The sequence below is a fragment of the Chelonia mydas genome, chromosome 3 (genome assembly GCF_015237465.2).
Source record: "Chelonia mydas isolate rCheMyd1 chromosome 3, rCheMyd1.pri.v2, whole genome shotgun sequence".
Lineage (NCBI taxonomy): Eukaryota > Metazoa > Chordata > Testudines > Cheloniidae > Chelonia > Chelonia mydas.
The window spans coordinates 111,107,422-111,120,260 of record NC_057851.1 but is presented as its reverse complement, the minus strand read 5'-3'; the positions used below and the strand labels follow the sequence as shown (position 1 = coordinate 111,120,260).

The following is a 12,839-nucleotide window of genomic DNA, read 5'->3' as shown; positions in this document are numbered from 1 at the left end:
CTCGCTACATGCAGCTCATCTGAGATCACCTGTCCTACCCCTTCCCTAGGCCTAGCTTCTCACCCCTCCGTCTTACAATCAGACCACTGCCACCACCTCACTGCATGGACTCTGGTAGCATAGGAAAGAAAATACCACTGCTCTCAGTTTCTGTTCCCAACACTTGGTTGCTGGAAGGAGGAACTCTCGGGAAAATCCTTCTCCAGCGCAGGGCTGCTGGATTGAGAATGCTCAATATTTTTTCCCCTAACCTTGTTCTGAGAACAGCTGAGCCCTTTTTGCTGAAACTTAAAAAAAAATTCAGCAGGAGGCAGACACCCACCACAGAAATTTCAGCTGAAACAGATCTGGCAGTGTTATAAGCAGCTAAAATAGGGTTGCATCATTAATGGCAAGTCAGGCAACTTTAACTGTACATATTGCTACCTGTGCCATCTCTACTACAAAGAAGGATTAAGCATAAATCCTGAATGAGTTTACCAAGATATCTGCTCCCTCACAACCATATTCAGGCTACATCAAATGAGGTAGGGGTGTGGTTTCCCTGCTCACCTACACATTCTCGTGCTAGTGCAAGTATAAACAGCAGTGTAGTTGCAGTCACACAGGGTAGCAGCAAAGGCACAGCTTAGCTGTGATAGCAAGATTGAGTAGGTGTTCACATGCCTGCAGGGGGGAGGAGAGAAAAATCACACCCCTGGCTTGTTGCAGTCTCAAATAAATTCTTCACACATCTTTAAAGATGGACTCTTACTCCCAATTTCAGAGTCTGACCTTGTCGGGGTGGAGGGGGGACGACGACATGACACACTACCCCACTTGGCAGACAGCTAGCTGGTACTACTTACCTGTGTCTTACTGCTTTGACTCAGTTGGGTATCCAAATCTTCTTTACAGGACCATGGTCTCACCCCAAATGATTCTTCCTTAACCCACTACTGACTACACCTACTTAACTTTCAGAATGGAAAAAAAACTATTGAAAAGAACTATTTGCACATATTGACCACACAGATGAGCAAACATTGTCAAATTATGTAAAATACTCTTTGTAAGAGACAAATCAAACAGCTTTAAAATAAGACCTCTGCTGCAGTGATGCAGAAAACCCAGAAGTTAGATTCATGCATTCAAAAAAAATTAAGTACCATGCAACATATGGCGCTTGAAAATGCCAAACAGTACTGGAACAGTAAATGCATGTCAAGGTGGATCCAGTTCCTAAAGTAAATTGTAACTTCCACTGAGCATTAATTCTCTTTACTTACTGAAAGATAAAGTATTCTTAGGGACAACTGAAGTCATGTTCATCTCCAACATCTGTTGACATTTTAGATCATAAAATATCTACAATTTAATAACTTGAGTGCTAAAAGGAAAGTTTGCAAACTGTTGCACAACATCTTTATCTTTTGTAAATCAGTAGTAACAAGCCACTTGCCAGAAATAGGAAACAGGTAAACGAAGAGCCCAATATTTAACAGCAAAAGCACAGCTCTCTGTGCAAATTAAACCTATCCCTAGGTAAACTATCAACCTCACAGCTGAATCACAAAGATGCATCAAACTGAACTACTCCATATTTCCCACATATCATCCAGTCAGGTTCAGAATTCACAAACTGCTCACCTTGTCCAGGTTTCAGACCAACCTGAACATCAGATTTTAGTGTTCTCAAGCTGCAAAGAGGTGCAGGATGAAATTTGTTTAAGGCTTGATGAAATGGAACAGTAAACTCCCATTTTCTATCTCCAGTTAGTTTCCTGTAGTTCAGATCACCTTTAAAAATAATTAAATGTGACTTCTGCAGCTCAGTGTACAAGTCAGTAGCAACCTGAGCCATACTACAAAATTCATGTGGCAGAGTCCAAAACATGTGATCATGGTAAACCAAAACTCCTTTTTTAATACTGCCCTCCCAGTTTATCCCACACCTAGACATCCACTTATTATTAGCTGACTGCAACTGTTTAATAGTCCAATTAAAATCTTGCTTTGTAGTATCTGATACATACCATGGAATACACTTTCCATGGAAATGGATTTCAGAAGCTAACTTTGATGATAACAGAAAGTCAGCCAGTACTAGATCAGTAATAAGTTCATATCCAGCATTATCCAGCACTATGTCAACTCTAGTAACTTCTTCTGAAGTTCTTCTTTTCTTGCTGTTAATAAGCAGTGACCAAATGCTTTCCATATCATCCACTAAGATGGAAGTTTTCAAGTTGTCCAACGATTTTACAGGACTAGCTTTCTGAGAGTTGTCTTCACCAGCTGAAATGGAGAGGTCGCACTTATTCCCCCACAATGAAACCTGAAGAGAAAAAAGTCCATTTTGCTAAAATCTCATTATTCTATAGTCTTTTGTATTGTTCTAGACACAGTGGGACCTGACTCCACATACATACTCCCTATTAAAGCTCAACATTTTGTACATAAAGAGTTCAGAATGATTTCTGGGAGAGAAACCAAAACAATACTCTTCACTTCCAAAGAGACACAAGAAATGAGTTGGAAGGGGGAAATACAAGCCTCTTTCCCATCTTTATCCTGGACTCGTGACAGATTAGGTTTGGTATAAACACACTGACAGAGCTAAAGAAATTTATATTATATACACAACTCCAAAAAGCCTTGGCAGGAGTACACATAGGACTAATAATGGGAGGATAAGTGAGTTTTGATTACCTGGAGTTTGATAAGTTGGTCTATATTGCAAGACTATGAAAATGTGCTCTTTTATGAAGTCTCAACAAACAGCTAGGTATGCAGTGTTGCCAACTTATGATTTTATTAAGCCTCATGGTAACTGGTGTTTTCCTAAAGCTTCAGCTCCTAGGGCAAGGAGATTGTGAGAACTTCAACTTTCAGTTAAATCAATAAGTTTCTATCCCTAATGGTTACAGAGAAAAGCTTGAAGTTGTAAACGATAACACCAAAACAATTTTTTTAAATCATGATTTAAAGCAAATCTCATGACTTTTGAATGCTCAGGGATGGCAACACTGGATTTACATGAAAAAGAATAAGCAGGGCTTGGAACATGTAATAGACCACCAGCAGCACGGAATTGACATGATTCTTGTCAATTACATGGCTACTCATAGGGTTTTTGAATAAGACCAAATATCTAACCAGAGTCTTGTTAGTTTCACTCTGCTGCTCAGATCTTTAACTAGCAGCAGAGGCACAAGAAATGTTTGCAGACTCAGCAATAAACTGCATCAGTCAACATATGATAGGATACACCTCTACCCTGACAGAACACGGTCCTCAGGAGCCAAAAAAAAAATTTTACTGCATTATATCGAACTTGCTTTGGCCTCTAGCATTTCCATTATTAATAGTCACTTCCCGCCCCGACTGACCCCTCAGAACCCCTGACCCATCCAACCCCCCCTGCTCCTTGTCCCGACTACTCTCTCCAGAGATGCCCCACCCCTAACCTCACTTCAAGACCCCACCCCATCTAAGCCCCCCTGCTCCTTGTCCCCTGACTGCCCCCTCCAGAGACCCCCCCAGCCCCTAACCACCCTTCCCAAGACCCCACCCAACCCCCCTCCTCCCTGTCCCCTGACTGCCCCGAGCCCTATCCACACTCCTGCACCCTTATAGGCCCTCCGGGACTCCCACGCTCTATTCAACACCCCCATTCCCCGTGCCCTGACCGCCCCCAGAACCTCTGAACTATCCAACCCCTCTGCTCCCTGTCCCCTGACCCCCACCACCCGAGACCCTCCGCCCCTTATCCAACCCCTTGGCCCCGGCCCGGCACCCTTAACACGCCACTCAGAGCAGCGTGTCAGAGCCAGATAAGCTGATCCACCAGAGCGCGCAGCCCCGCCCACCAGAGCACCGCTTTACCATGTTATATCCGAATTAGTGTTATATCGGGTAGCTTTATATCAGGGTAGAGGTGTAATTGCAAACATAAGGCCACCGAATTTTTTTTTAAGTTTAAAGTTTAAATTTTGCAGAACTCAAATTTTGTAACTTGCCACAGGAAGGAACTGTGAATAAGAAATCCAACTTTACCTGCAGCAGCTTATAAAATTCTTCCTGAAGTTGTTTTTCATCTAGGTCCTCAATGTTTTTAAGAAGTTCCTGCAAGTAAGTGCATAAAGCAATAATAGCTTGTTGGGATTCAAAGAAGCTGTGAACCTTTGCTTCTTTAAATACATCATAGTCATCAATAGGAGGACTAAAATAGAAGGGAAAAGATATAATTATTAATATGATTTCCATTTTCTCTCACAGCATCAGCAGCAAAAGTGTTAAACACAACTTGTTTATTTAGATGAATGTTAAACTCAGGGTCCTAATCTGAACTTTCACAGTAATGTAGCATGCCAGACTCCTACATGGCTCCAGTAATACTTACTTTGCGTGGTATTTGGTCTCATTTATTTTAAGCAGCACATACAGATATTTATTAACAATAACCATATATATTATGGTTGTGGCCAAATGTCTCAATCACGATGGGCCCTTTCTCCTCCCATTATATGGGGCACTGTATACGCACTTTGGCTGCCCTTGAGGGTTTTCAATCTATGAGAGACAAATTGATGAAGGGTGACAAGCCAACTGAGGTTAAATAATTGATCCAGTTTTTTTTCAGTACATTTGTATTTATGGTTGTGTGGCAACTTTTCATATGGACATACCTAAACCCTTTTTTGAAAGGAAGGGATTCGTCTTGTGGAAATTTTCATCTGGGCCATTCTAAAAATTAGCATGATAATTCTTCTGTTAAACTTTAAAAAAAAAACAAAAAAACTTTACATTTATAACGTATTGGAAAAGATAAATACAATTTTTTTAACAAATGACTCAGTACACCACACAAATAGAAGTTTTAGTCAAAGATCCTGTAGTATTTTGAATTGCTGAACAAAAAAGCCCTTCATGTTGTTGACTCTCTAAGATTACAAAAGAATTCTTCACTTTTGGTGTAGAGGGAGATTTAGAGAACACAATTCCAAAATAACAGGAAATACAATGAATGGATTCCCAAAAGTGCAACTGACATGGAAACTGACATTTTCTGGTTTGGAAAAATGTTCTTTTCCCCACCCCATTTTGGAAACTAAAAACAATTTACTCATTTAGTTTACAAAGATCTTTGTGTGACATAGAACTAATGAAAATTTTAGAAGCCTTCTTTCACACTATGATCTTTTCATTATTTATTTGTTTTGTGTGTGGGGTGAAGCTTTTTTGGAGAACTGAATTCTTAACATTGTGGCTTACATAAATCACTCAATATTTATCTACACAAAAACGTACAATTTTTGGAAGTGTTTAAGTATCAATTAGGCTCTTTTGAAAATTTTACCCAAAAATATCAGCGGTAAGACGTGTATTAGTATGTATAATTACAACTAACCCTACTGTCACCACATTTTCGTCTTTTAGTGCCTGCTACTACTCCTGTTGAAATTAATGGGAGTTTTGCCATTAACTTCAAATGAGAGCTGGGATTGGCCCTTTGTTTTCAAATGAAAAACACCAGCCAATTTAACTTTTTTAGAGGACACACAGAAAACGTTAGCTCAACCTTGTATATTACTTGATTAAGGGAAGGATATCAGAGTTTGAATTATGCTATGTCGCAAAGGAAGCAAAGCCTCATTAGTACCTTAACCAGGGAAATTGTTGCTAAGACTTCTAGCAGTGGAGTTAGTAGAAAATCGAAAAAGACTACTGCTCTACATTTGTAAGAAAGGTCTGCATTTTAAACCAATTGCTTCATTTTAAGCTTACTCCCTTTCTTCCCCCTCTCAGATGCACAAAATCAGAAGAACTATACACAGGGTAACATTTCATGTTAGAGTATATACTTACTTATGAACTAGTGCTTCATGAATGCGGCGATACATGTAACACTCCACATATAACCAAGGGGACTGAAACCAGCTTGGCTGTTCATTTCCATCTAATAAATTTTGTTGATATTCTAGGTATTGATTCCACAGTGGAACATCAGGGAGTTTATCATCCAAAGGAACCAATGGTTTGTCTGTTTGCAGCTCATTCCTTAACTTAGAGAGGATGGATATAGTATTCTTCTCTGCCTCAATGCCTTTCTGAAATAAAATGGAAAATAAGTGTCCCTAGTCCAAAAATACATTCCTGGATAGCCACATACTCTATGGTAGATAAATTTTACTGCAAAAGGAAATAAGTTTTGAATCTTAAAAATCAAACAAAAATATCAGACTCTCAGGATCTTGCACTTGAACAAAGACAAAAGTCTAAATGATGCTCAGTGAAGCTTTTGTTCTACATCTGACATTCACTGCAGTTTCAAACCTTCCAAGCTAGAAGAATCCCCTTATGCCATGAAAGTTATCTGATTCTGTGTTGAGGCGGGACCTTTTGCTCATAATCCATTCTGTTCAACTAAATGCCTGGTTCACTGGGGAGAACTGTTAGGGGTCTGTTACAGTAGTGGGCAGATGAGGTTCTGTAGACTGCAATGTGTAGGAGGTTAGACTAGATGATCATGATTCTCTCTTCCGACATTAAAGTCTACAAGTCTATGAGAACAGCAGCCTGAAACCTTGCCATCCCCACAAGGGCTAAGATGGATATGCCACATACCACCATGTAGCCAAAGAACAGAGAAAACTGAGGAAGTTTCAGGAGCCAGAAAGAAAAGAAAAAAAAAAAACATTAATAAAAGTGAGACATAACATAAATAACCAGGAAAGCAGAGGAAAAAGACAAGTCAGGGGTTGAGAGAAAAGAGGGACGACATGAGAAAAATTATGAGAGAAGACAACACGAGGAAAACAGGAATAAAAATAAAACAGAGAAAAGATCTCTAATAAATTTCAGTATGAGAAAAATAGTATGAAACAACAGTACTCTTACCTCTCCATGTTCTTCAAAGAATTCATTTTTATGTCGGTGCAAAGTATCAATAACCCTAGTTAGGATTTGAGGCAGCCTGTCCTTAATTGTAAAATATGCAAAAGATCTAACAAAAAAAGAATCAAAGCATTACATTAATTACTCACACTAACACGAACAGATTTAATACCTTTTCCCTATTTATTCATTACTTTATTTTCAAGTGCAATCTATCACATTTAAGGATAGCATATAAAATGCAGTAATTTCTGTTTTGCTAGCTGCTTTTGAAGTTAGAGGGAGGAGTTAGCAAATGCGAAAAATTATTTTTCATTTCACCATATCCTAATGGACTAAAGAAATACTTTGACCCTGGCAGATCAGTGAATTCCAGTGTAAAACACCCTTTCACGGAGAATGCTCAGTTATCAGATGTTGAAATCAAAGGAGGTAGGCTCAAGTGCCCAAATGGCTCATTAGAAGAAACATACACTGTTTTAACCTTGTATCTTATTGACCCCGGCTAATAAAAGCAAAGTAACCTTACACTTACCCTACACTTCCATTTATGTTACAACATACCCAGTTGCTAAAATAATTTACCTGGATAAATCAATACCAGATTTGAAGAAGGGCAATAAGCAGGGGTGAAAGTAAGTTAGAGGACTTACCGATAGCTGGAGTCCTAAGCAGGGGGCGTGGCCTCAACCGGAAGAGGCAGGGCCTTAAATCCCTGGGCCCTTTAAATCTTGATTTAAAGGGCCAGGGCTCCAGCTGCGGTAGTGGTGGCTGGGAGCCCGGGGCCCTTTAAATCACCCCCAAGCTACCAGCTGCAGAGGCGGCTGCAAGCCCCGGGGGTGATTTAAAGGGCCCAGGGCTCCAGCTGCCACCAACGCAGTGGAGCCCTCTGCCCTTTAAATCACTGAGGAGCCCTGGGGGCTCCCAGCTGCCACCGCTACCCCGGGGCTCTGGGCTCTGGGCTCTGGCAGAGCTTTAAAGGGCCTGGGGCTCCGCTGTGGTAGCAGCTGCCGGAGCCCTGAGCCCTTTAAATCCCTGCCTGAGCCCTGGGGTAGTGGAGGCGGGGCTCTGGCGGGGACTTAAAGGGCCCCGGAGCTCCAGCCACCGCTACTGCCCCGGGGCCCTTTAAATCCCCGCCTGAGCCCTGCTGCCCGAGCCCTGGGGTAGCGGTGCCCGGGCTCCATCACGGATTTAAAGGACCCCAGGGCTTCAGCCGCCGCTACCGCCCCAGCCCTTTAAATCCCTTCGGCTCCTACTGGTACACCGTACCGGCTTACTTTCATCTCTGGCAATAAGTAAAAGAAAATGACATGCATTAAAGCGTTCACTATAACTAGTCAGAACATTTTCATTTAAATTTCAATTCAGCAAACTATGTTTTGTCAAAATTAAAATGTTTCATGAAGACGTATTGTTTTCACTAAACTTTTGTTGGGAAGGTTTTGGGGTCCAGGATGAAAAGCCTTGGCTCTGAATCAGGCAGAGCAGGGACTTGAACCCGAGTCTCCCACATTCCAGACCAGTGTCCTAACTACCAAGTTGTAGAGTAGGGGTCGGAAACCTATGGCACGCGTGCAAAACACAGCACGCGAGCCAATTTTTAATGGCACGCTGCTGTCTGCCGGACCTGGGCAGATAGCAGCGTGCCACTAAAAATCCTGCCCGGCCCAGCCCACTCTTTTCCGCTCCCCACCCTCCCCTTGCAGGGCAGGCAAGCTTCCCCCTCCCCCAGCCTCTTCCCCGAGCATGCTGGGTTCCTGCCCCTCCTTCTCTCCCTCCCTTTCTACAGAGGGGGAGAGGGAAAAGCAGAACTGCAGCACGCTCCGGGGACCTTGGGGAAAGGGGTGGAATCAGGGCATATCCCCTCCAGCCCCTGCCCCCACCCCTCTGCCCTGACCCCTGCACCCCCCCACACACACCCCAGCCCTCTACCCTGACCCTTGCACCCCCCACACCCCATGCCCTGACTCTTGCACCCCCCACATCCCCACTCCCACCCCTCGCACCAAATGGGAGCTCCTGCACACACACCCCCACATTCCCACCTGCACCCCTCGCACCAAATGGGAGCTGCCCAGCTAAGCGCTCCACACCCAAACCTCCTGCCCCAACCCTGAGCCCCCTCCCTCATTCTAGCTCCTGGCCAGACCCTGCACCCCAACCCCCAGCCTGCTCCTTCTCCCCCAGCCCTGTTCTCAGCACACACCCACCCTCATCTCAGTGCAGAGAGAGGAAGAGAATGGCTAGAACCAGGGAGAAGGTAGGTACCTACTCTGTGTGGACAGGGCCGGGACTCCAGACCGATAGCGGGCTGAGCGGGGCCGGCAGCCGGGACCCTGGCTGGCAGGAGCCGGCAGATGGAACCCCAGACCAACAGCAGGCTGAGTGGCAGCGGGCTGAGCCACTCAGCCCACTGCCAGTCTGGGGTCCCAGCCACCAGCACCGCTCCGCCCACTGCCCGTCTGGGGTTCTGGCTGCCTGCCCCTTACCAGCCGGGGTCCCGGCCGCAGGCCCTGCTCAGCCTGCTGCCGGCCTAGGTGAATGGAACCCCAGGCCAGCAATGGGCTGAGCGGGCCAGCAGCATAAGATCAGCATTTTAATTTAATTTTAAATGAAGCTTCTTAAACATTTTGAAAACCTTGTTTCCATACGACAATAGTTTAGTTATATAATATATAGACTTATAGAGAGAGACCCTCTAAAAAACGTTAAAATGTATTACTGGCACACAAAACCTTAAATTAAAGTGAATAAATGAAGACTCGGCACACCAACTTCTGAAAGGTTGCCGACCCCTGTTGTAGAGCAACTGACATGCAGGCACACTCCCCTTTACCAGTCTGTTTTTCTAAAAAAATTCAAAAGGAATATTTTTCATGGTGTTGTTCCAATAAGGAACAAAAACAAATTTCAAAACCTTGAGAGTTGCTACACAATAACACCGCCATTTTCCCATAGCTCTGGTCCTCATCTCATGAAGTGTTTTTCCAACTCTGGTAAAGAAGATTTGTCAAGGACGCAAGTTGACAGGCCTCACTTGCGTCACCTTTTCAGATGATAATATAATACTGTCAAGCTAGTGCTACAATGTATGTACACTGATAAGGTGATATACAATCCTATACATATGGTTACTTTAGTACACACAAAAAATTCACTGTGAAGCAATCAGGACTGCTAACCCCACAGCATACCTGATCCAAACTCACAATATCAGGGAGAAGTTAGGGTATGTTAAAGTACATAGACTCTGTTCCTCCACTCACTTCATCATCACCACAAATATCAAACACAGACCATGCACTGCAACCTCAACTCTGTCTCCCCCCGTTTTGTTTCTGCACATACCCCTTTGCCAGATTTCTCTTCCTTCACCTCTTCCCCCAATACTATTAGTTATGGGTATAAGGTAAAGGGTTAGATGCAGAAGGATTGCTAAAGGGAGACTGCCCAGCCTTCTGTCATGAAAGGACAAAATTAAGGTTGTCATGTATGGTCTTTGTTGTACTGCATAAGTCTCTTCTGTGAGATTTTATTCTACAGCAGCAGAGAAAGTGTAGCTCCTGGTGGGGAAGATTTCATATGTCCCGGATTCCAATGAACCATTAGGCCAGCATATGCAGTGTATAACCCTAAATCCAATCTTTTTTTAAAACCACTCATTACACCAGACCTACTCAGAATACACACCTCTCTACCAATTTTTTTTTTTGTAGCCAATGTTTTGAAGAGCTATTGGTCAATAACAAAAAGGTAAAACTCTCAAAAAATTTTTTTTGCCAGAACCCAGTTTCAGAGACTTCCTGTTTAAAACCAAACCAAACAAAAGCTACCAGGGAAAACCACAAAGGGCATAAGAATTAATCCTGTGTAAAATTTCACCTCAATAAGCCACCTATCTTTAGAGAAAAATAGGAATTCAAGCAATATTTTAAGTCAATTTTAGTCATTACCAGTCACCTCCATTTACTAAATGTCAGTAATAATACAGAGAGATGACAGGCTGACAAAGGTGGCTGGTATCTACCACAGTGCATCAACTTACATTAACACTGAGTTACTTGTCACAAAAACTACATTAATAACTTTAGAGACTAACCAGTGCCACAAGTACTCCTTTTCTTTTTGCAAATACAGACTAACACGGCTGTTACTCTGAAACCTGTCATTAATAACCTTAAACTACAATTTTAACAGAGACTAAAACCCATCAGAATCCTAGTACTAACCATCCAGCTGGAGGAACACCTCCATGGGTACTGAATACATGCAGATATACCGGCGCTGGAGCCCCCAGCACAACTGTACCGACTGGGGGGCGAGAGCTGAAGGTCTGGCCAGAGGAGCAGTTTCACTTCCAGTGGCATGTCTGTACATCTCTGCCTTGCTACCAAAACAGCGTTTGCGGTGCCCCCTAGGATGCAGGGAGTGCGGGTTGACAAGGATGCCCGCAGGGCTTGTGTAGAAGGGAGACCAGCGATAAGGGCGAATCACCCAGCACAGCCGCCCCAGCTGAGCGGGGGTAAGAAGGGCCCATGACAGCCTGGTCGGCACCGCACAGGGAGCGACGCTGTCTGACCTCGCTGCGTCCCCGCGCACAGAGGCGGAGCTCAGGCGACAGCGGAGCTCCACAGCCGGCTCTCGGGCTACCCACCCCTCCGCGCCTTGGCCGCCCCCGAGTCAGGGAGCCCCGTTAGCGCACCGGCCCAGCGGCCGCCCGCGCACGCTGCCGAGCCGTGACCGGCGGGGAGTCACGAGCCGGGGCAGGGCTCGACGTTCCGCCGCCCTCTCCAGCCGCGGCGCTCTGCGGAGGTCGCTGCTGGACACAGCCCCCCCGCCCCGGACAGGGTCGTCCCACGAGAGCCCAGAGCCGGCGCCCCCGTGTCGGGCGCTCTCAGGGGAGCCGCTGCCAGAGCGGCGCCTGGATGGGCTGAGATGCGCCCCGCCCCGGTTCAGCGCTACCCCGCTTGCGAACCCCCGCCGAGCCGTCACGGACCCCTTGAAGCTGCCCGCCAACGAAGCCGGTACCCCCGCCATCTTCCCCCCGCAGAGTAGTACTGCGGCACCGCTCCGGAAATGACGCAAGCACGCCTTGTTGCGTCCTCAATACGCATCATTAGCGCCGCAGGGAGGAGGAACGAACACGCGGGGCGGGACCGCACGGGGGCGGAATTGGTGGGCGAGGGGGCGTGGTTACATGGTAAGAGCGCGCGGTGTGGCGGGGACTGAAGGTCGGGAGCCGGGTGCGGGGACAAGCAGTTGGGCGCTGCCGTTCCCCGCGCGCCAGGGAAAGGAGCCGCCCCCCAACCCCGGGAAGCTCAGGTCACTGGTAGGGTGCGACCCCCGCCCCTTGTGAACAGAGCCGCGCGCGGCTGTCAGGCCTTCCCAGTGTGTCGGGGCGCGAGCCCCCCCGTGCGCGCGAGGGGTCCGCGGGCCCCCGGCACGGCTGCCGCCGAGAATCGGCCCCCGCTGGCTGCCAACGGCCGCCTGGGGGGAGGCGCTGAGCCGGGGCTCTGAGCGCCGCGGGCTGGGCCTTATGAAGGGGAGGCTGGAGGCGGCGCCGGCCTCCACCCGGCTCGGGCTCCTGGCGGCTGCCCTGGTGCCGCCCGCAGCCGCGCGCCTCCCCCGCAGCTCACAGGGCGCCCTACCGAGGAGTCGGTGTCATCGCCCCATTTTATAGATGGCGAAACTGAGACCCGGAGGGTGTCCAGGCCTGGAGGGAGTGGTCGAAACCACGTGCTTTTCTGTTCTAGGCCTTGGCTGCCCTGGCCTGTGCCAGTTCAGCAGGCTGGTCGGAAGCAGAGGCCCCAGCTCCTGACTGATGTATGGAGGGGGGAGGGGGTCTCTTGGTACAACCTTTCCAGGTGCCCTGCCCAACAGGGCTCTTCCCGTTTCAGGACCCTGAGGTAGGTCAGGATTCTGCAGCTGCTCCTACATCACAGCAGTGCTCAGATACAACC

At 46.3% G+C, this 12,839-nt stretch overlaps 2 protein-coding genes across 13 annotated transcripts in view; one reads left to right on the top strand and one right to left on the bottom strand.

Annotated features, from left to right (window-relative positions):
* Positions 1 to 1,021: 1,021 nt before the first annotated feature.
* Positions 1,022 to 12,006, bottom strand: ARMT1 (acidic residue methyltransferase 1). Of its 4 annotated transcripts, XR_005224758.2 has the most exons (6): positions 11,876 to 12,006; positions 6,883 to 6,988; positions 5,851 to 6,092; positions 4,039 to 4,204; positions 2,692 to 2,838; positions 2,179 to 2,317 (listed from the first exon to the last, which is right to left on the bottom strand). XR_005224758.2 is itself a non-coding variant. In XM_037894999.2 (5 exons), exons 1-5 carry the CDS (start codon positions 11,914 to 11,916, stop codon positions 1,550 to 1,552), a joined length of 1,323 nt encoding a protein of 440 aa, XP_037750927.1. In that variant the 5' UTR covers positions 11,917 to 12,006; the 3' UTR covers positions 1,022 to 1,549. The 4 variants fall into 4 exon arrangements, 3 of the variants coding, with proteins under 3 accessions (XP_037750927.1, XP_043399097.1, XP_043399098.1); XM_037894999.2 differs by lacking the exon at positions 2,692 to 2,838 and having other exon boundaries at positions 1,022 to 2,317; XM_043543162.1 differs by lacking the exons at positions 2,692 to 2,838; positions 11,876 to 12,006 and adding an exon at positions 11,109 to 11,869 and having other exon boundaries at positions 1,022 to 2,317.
* RMND1 (required for meiotic nuclear division 1 homolog) overlaps positions 11,941 to 12,839 on the top strand; it is a 49,634-nt gene continuing 48,735 nt past the window's right edge. The window contains exon 1 of one of the 9 annotated variants that reach the window (XM_037894992.2): positions 11,941 to 12,079. In XM_037894992.2, coding sequence (XP_037750920.1) covers positions 11,956 to 12,079 — 124 coding nt within the window. In that variant the 5' untranslated portion in view covers positions 11,941 to 11,955. Of the gene's footprint in view, positions 12,209 to 12,291; positions 12,786 to 12,839 lie in introns of those variants that run through there. The other 8 variants (XM_037894996.2, XM_037894997.2, XM_037894993.2 and 5 more) reach the window with 8 other exon arrangements.

What these genes read in the sequence shown, in the direction of transcription:
- ARMT1 (XM_037894999.2), bottom strand. Translation starts at nt 11,916, where the DNA reads ATGGCGGGGGTACCGGCTTCGTTGGCGGGCAGCTTCAAGGG. An exon ending in CATGAAGCACTAGTTCATAA is followed by an intron (nt 4,205 to 5,850) that starts GTAAGTATATAC and finishes CTTCTATTTTAG; the next exon opens with TCCTCCTATTGATGACTATG. An exon ending in AATTTTATAAGCTGCTGCAG is followed by an intron (nt 2,318 to 4,038) that starts GTAAAGTTGGAT and finishes TTTTCTCTTCAG; the next exon opens with GTTTCATTGTGGGGGAATAA.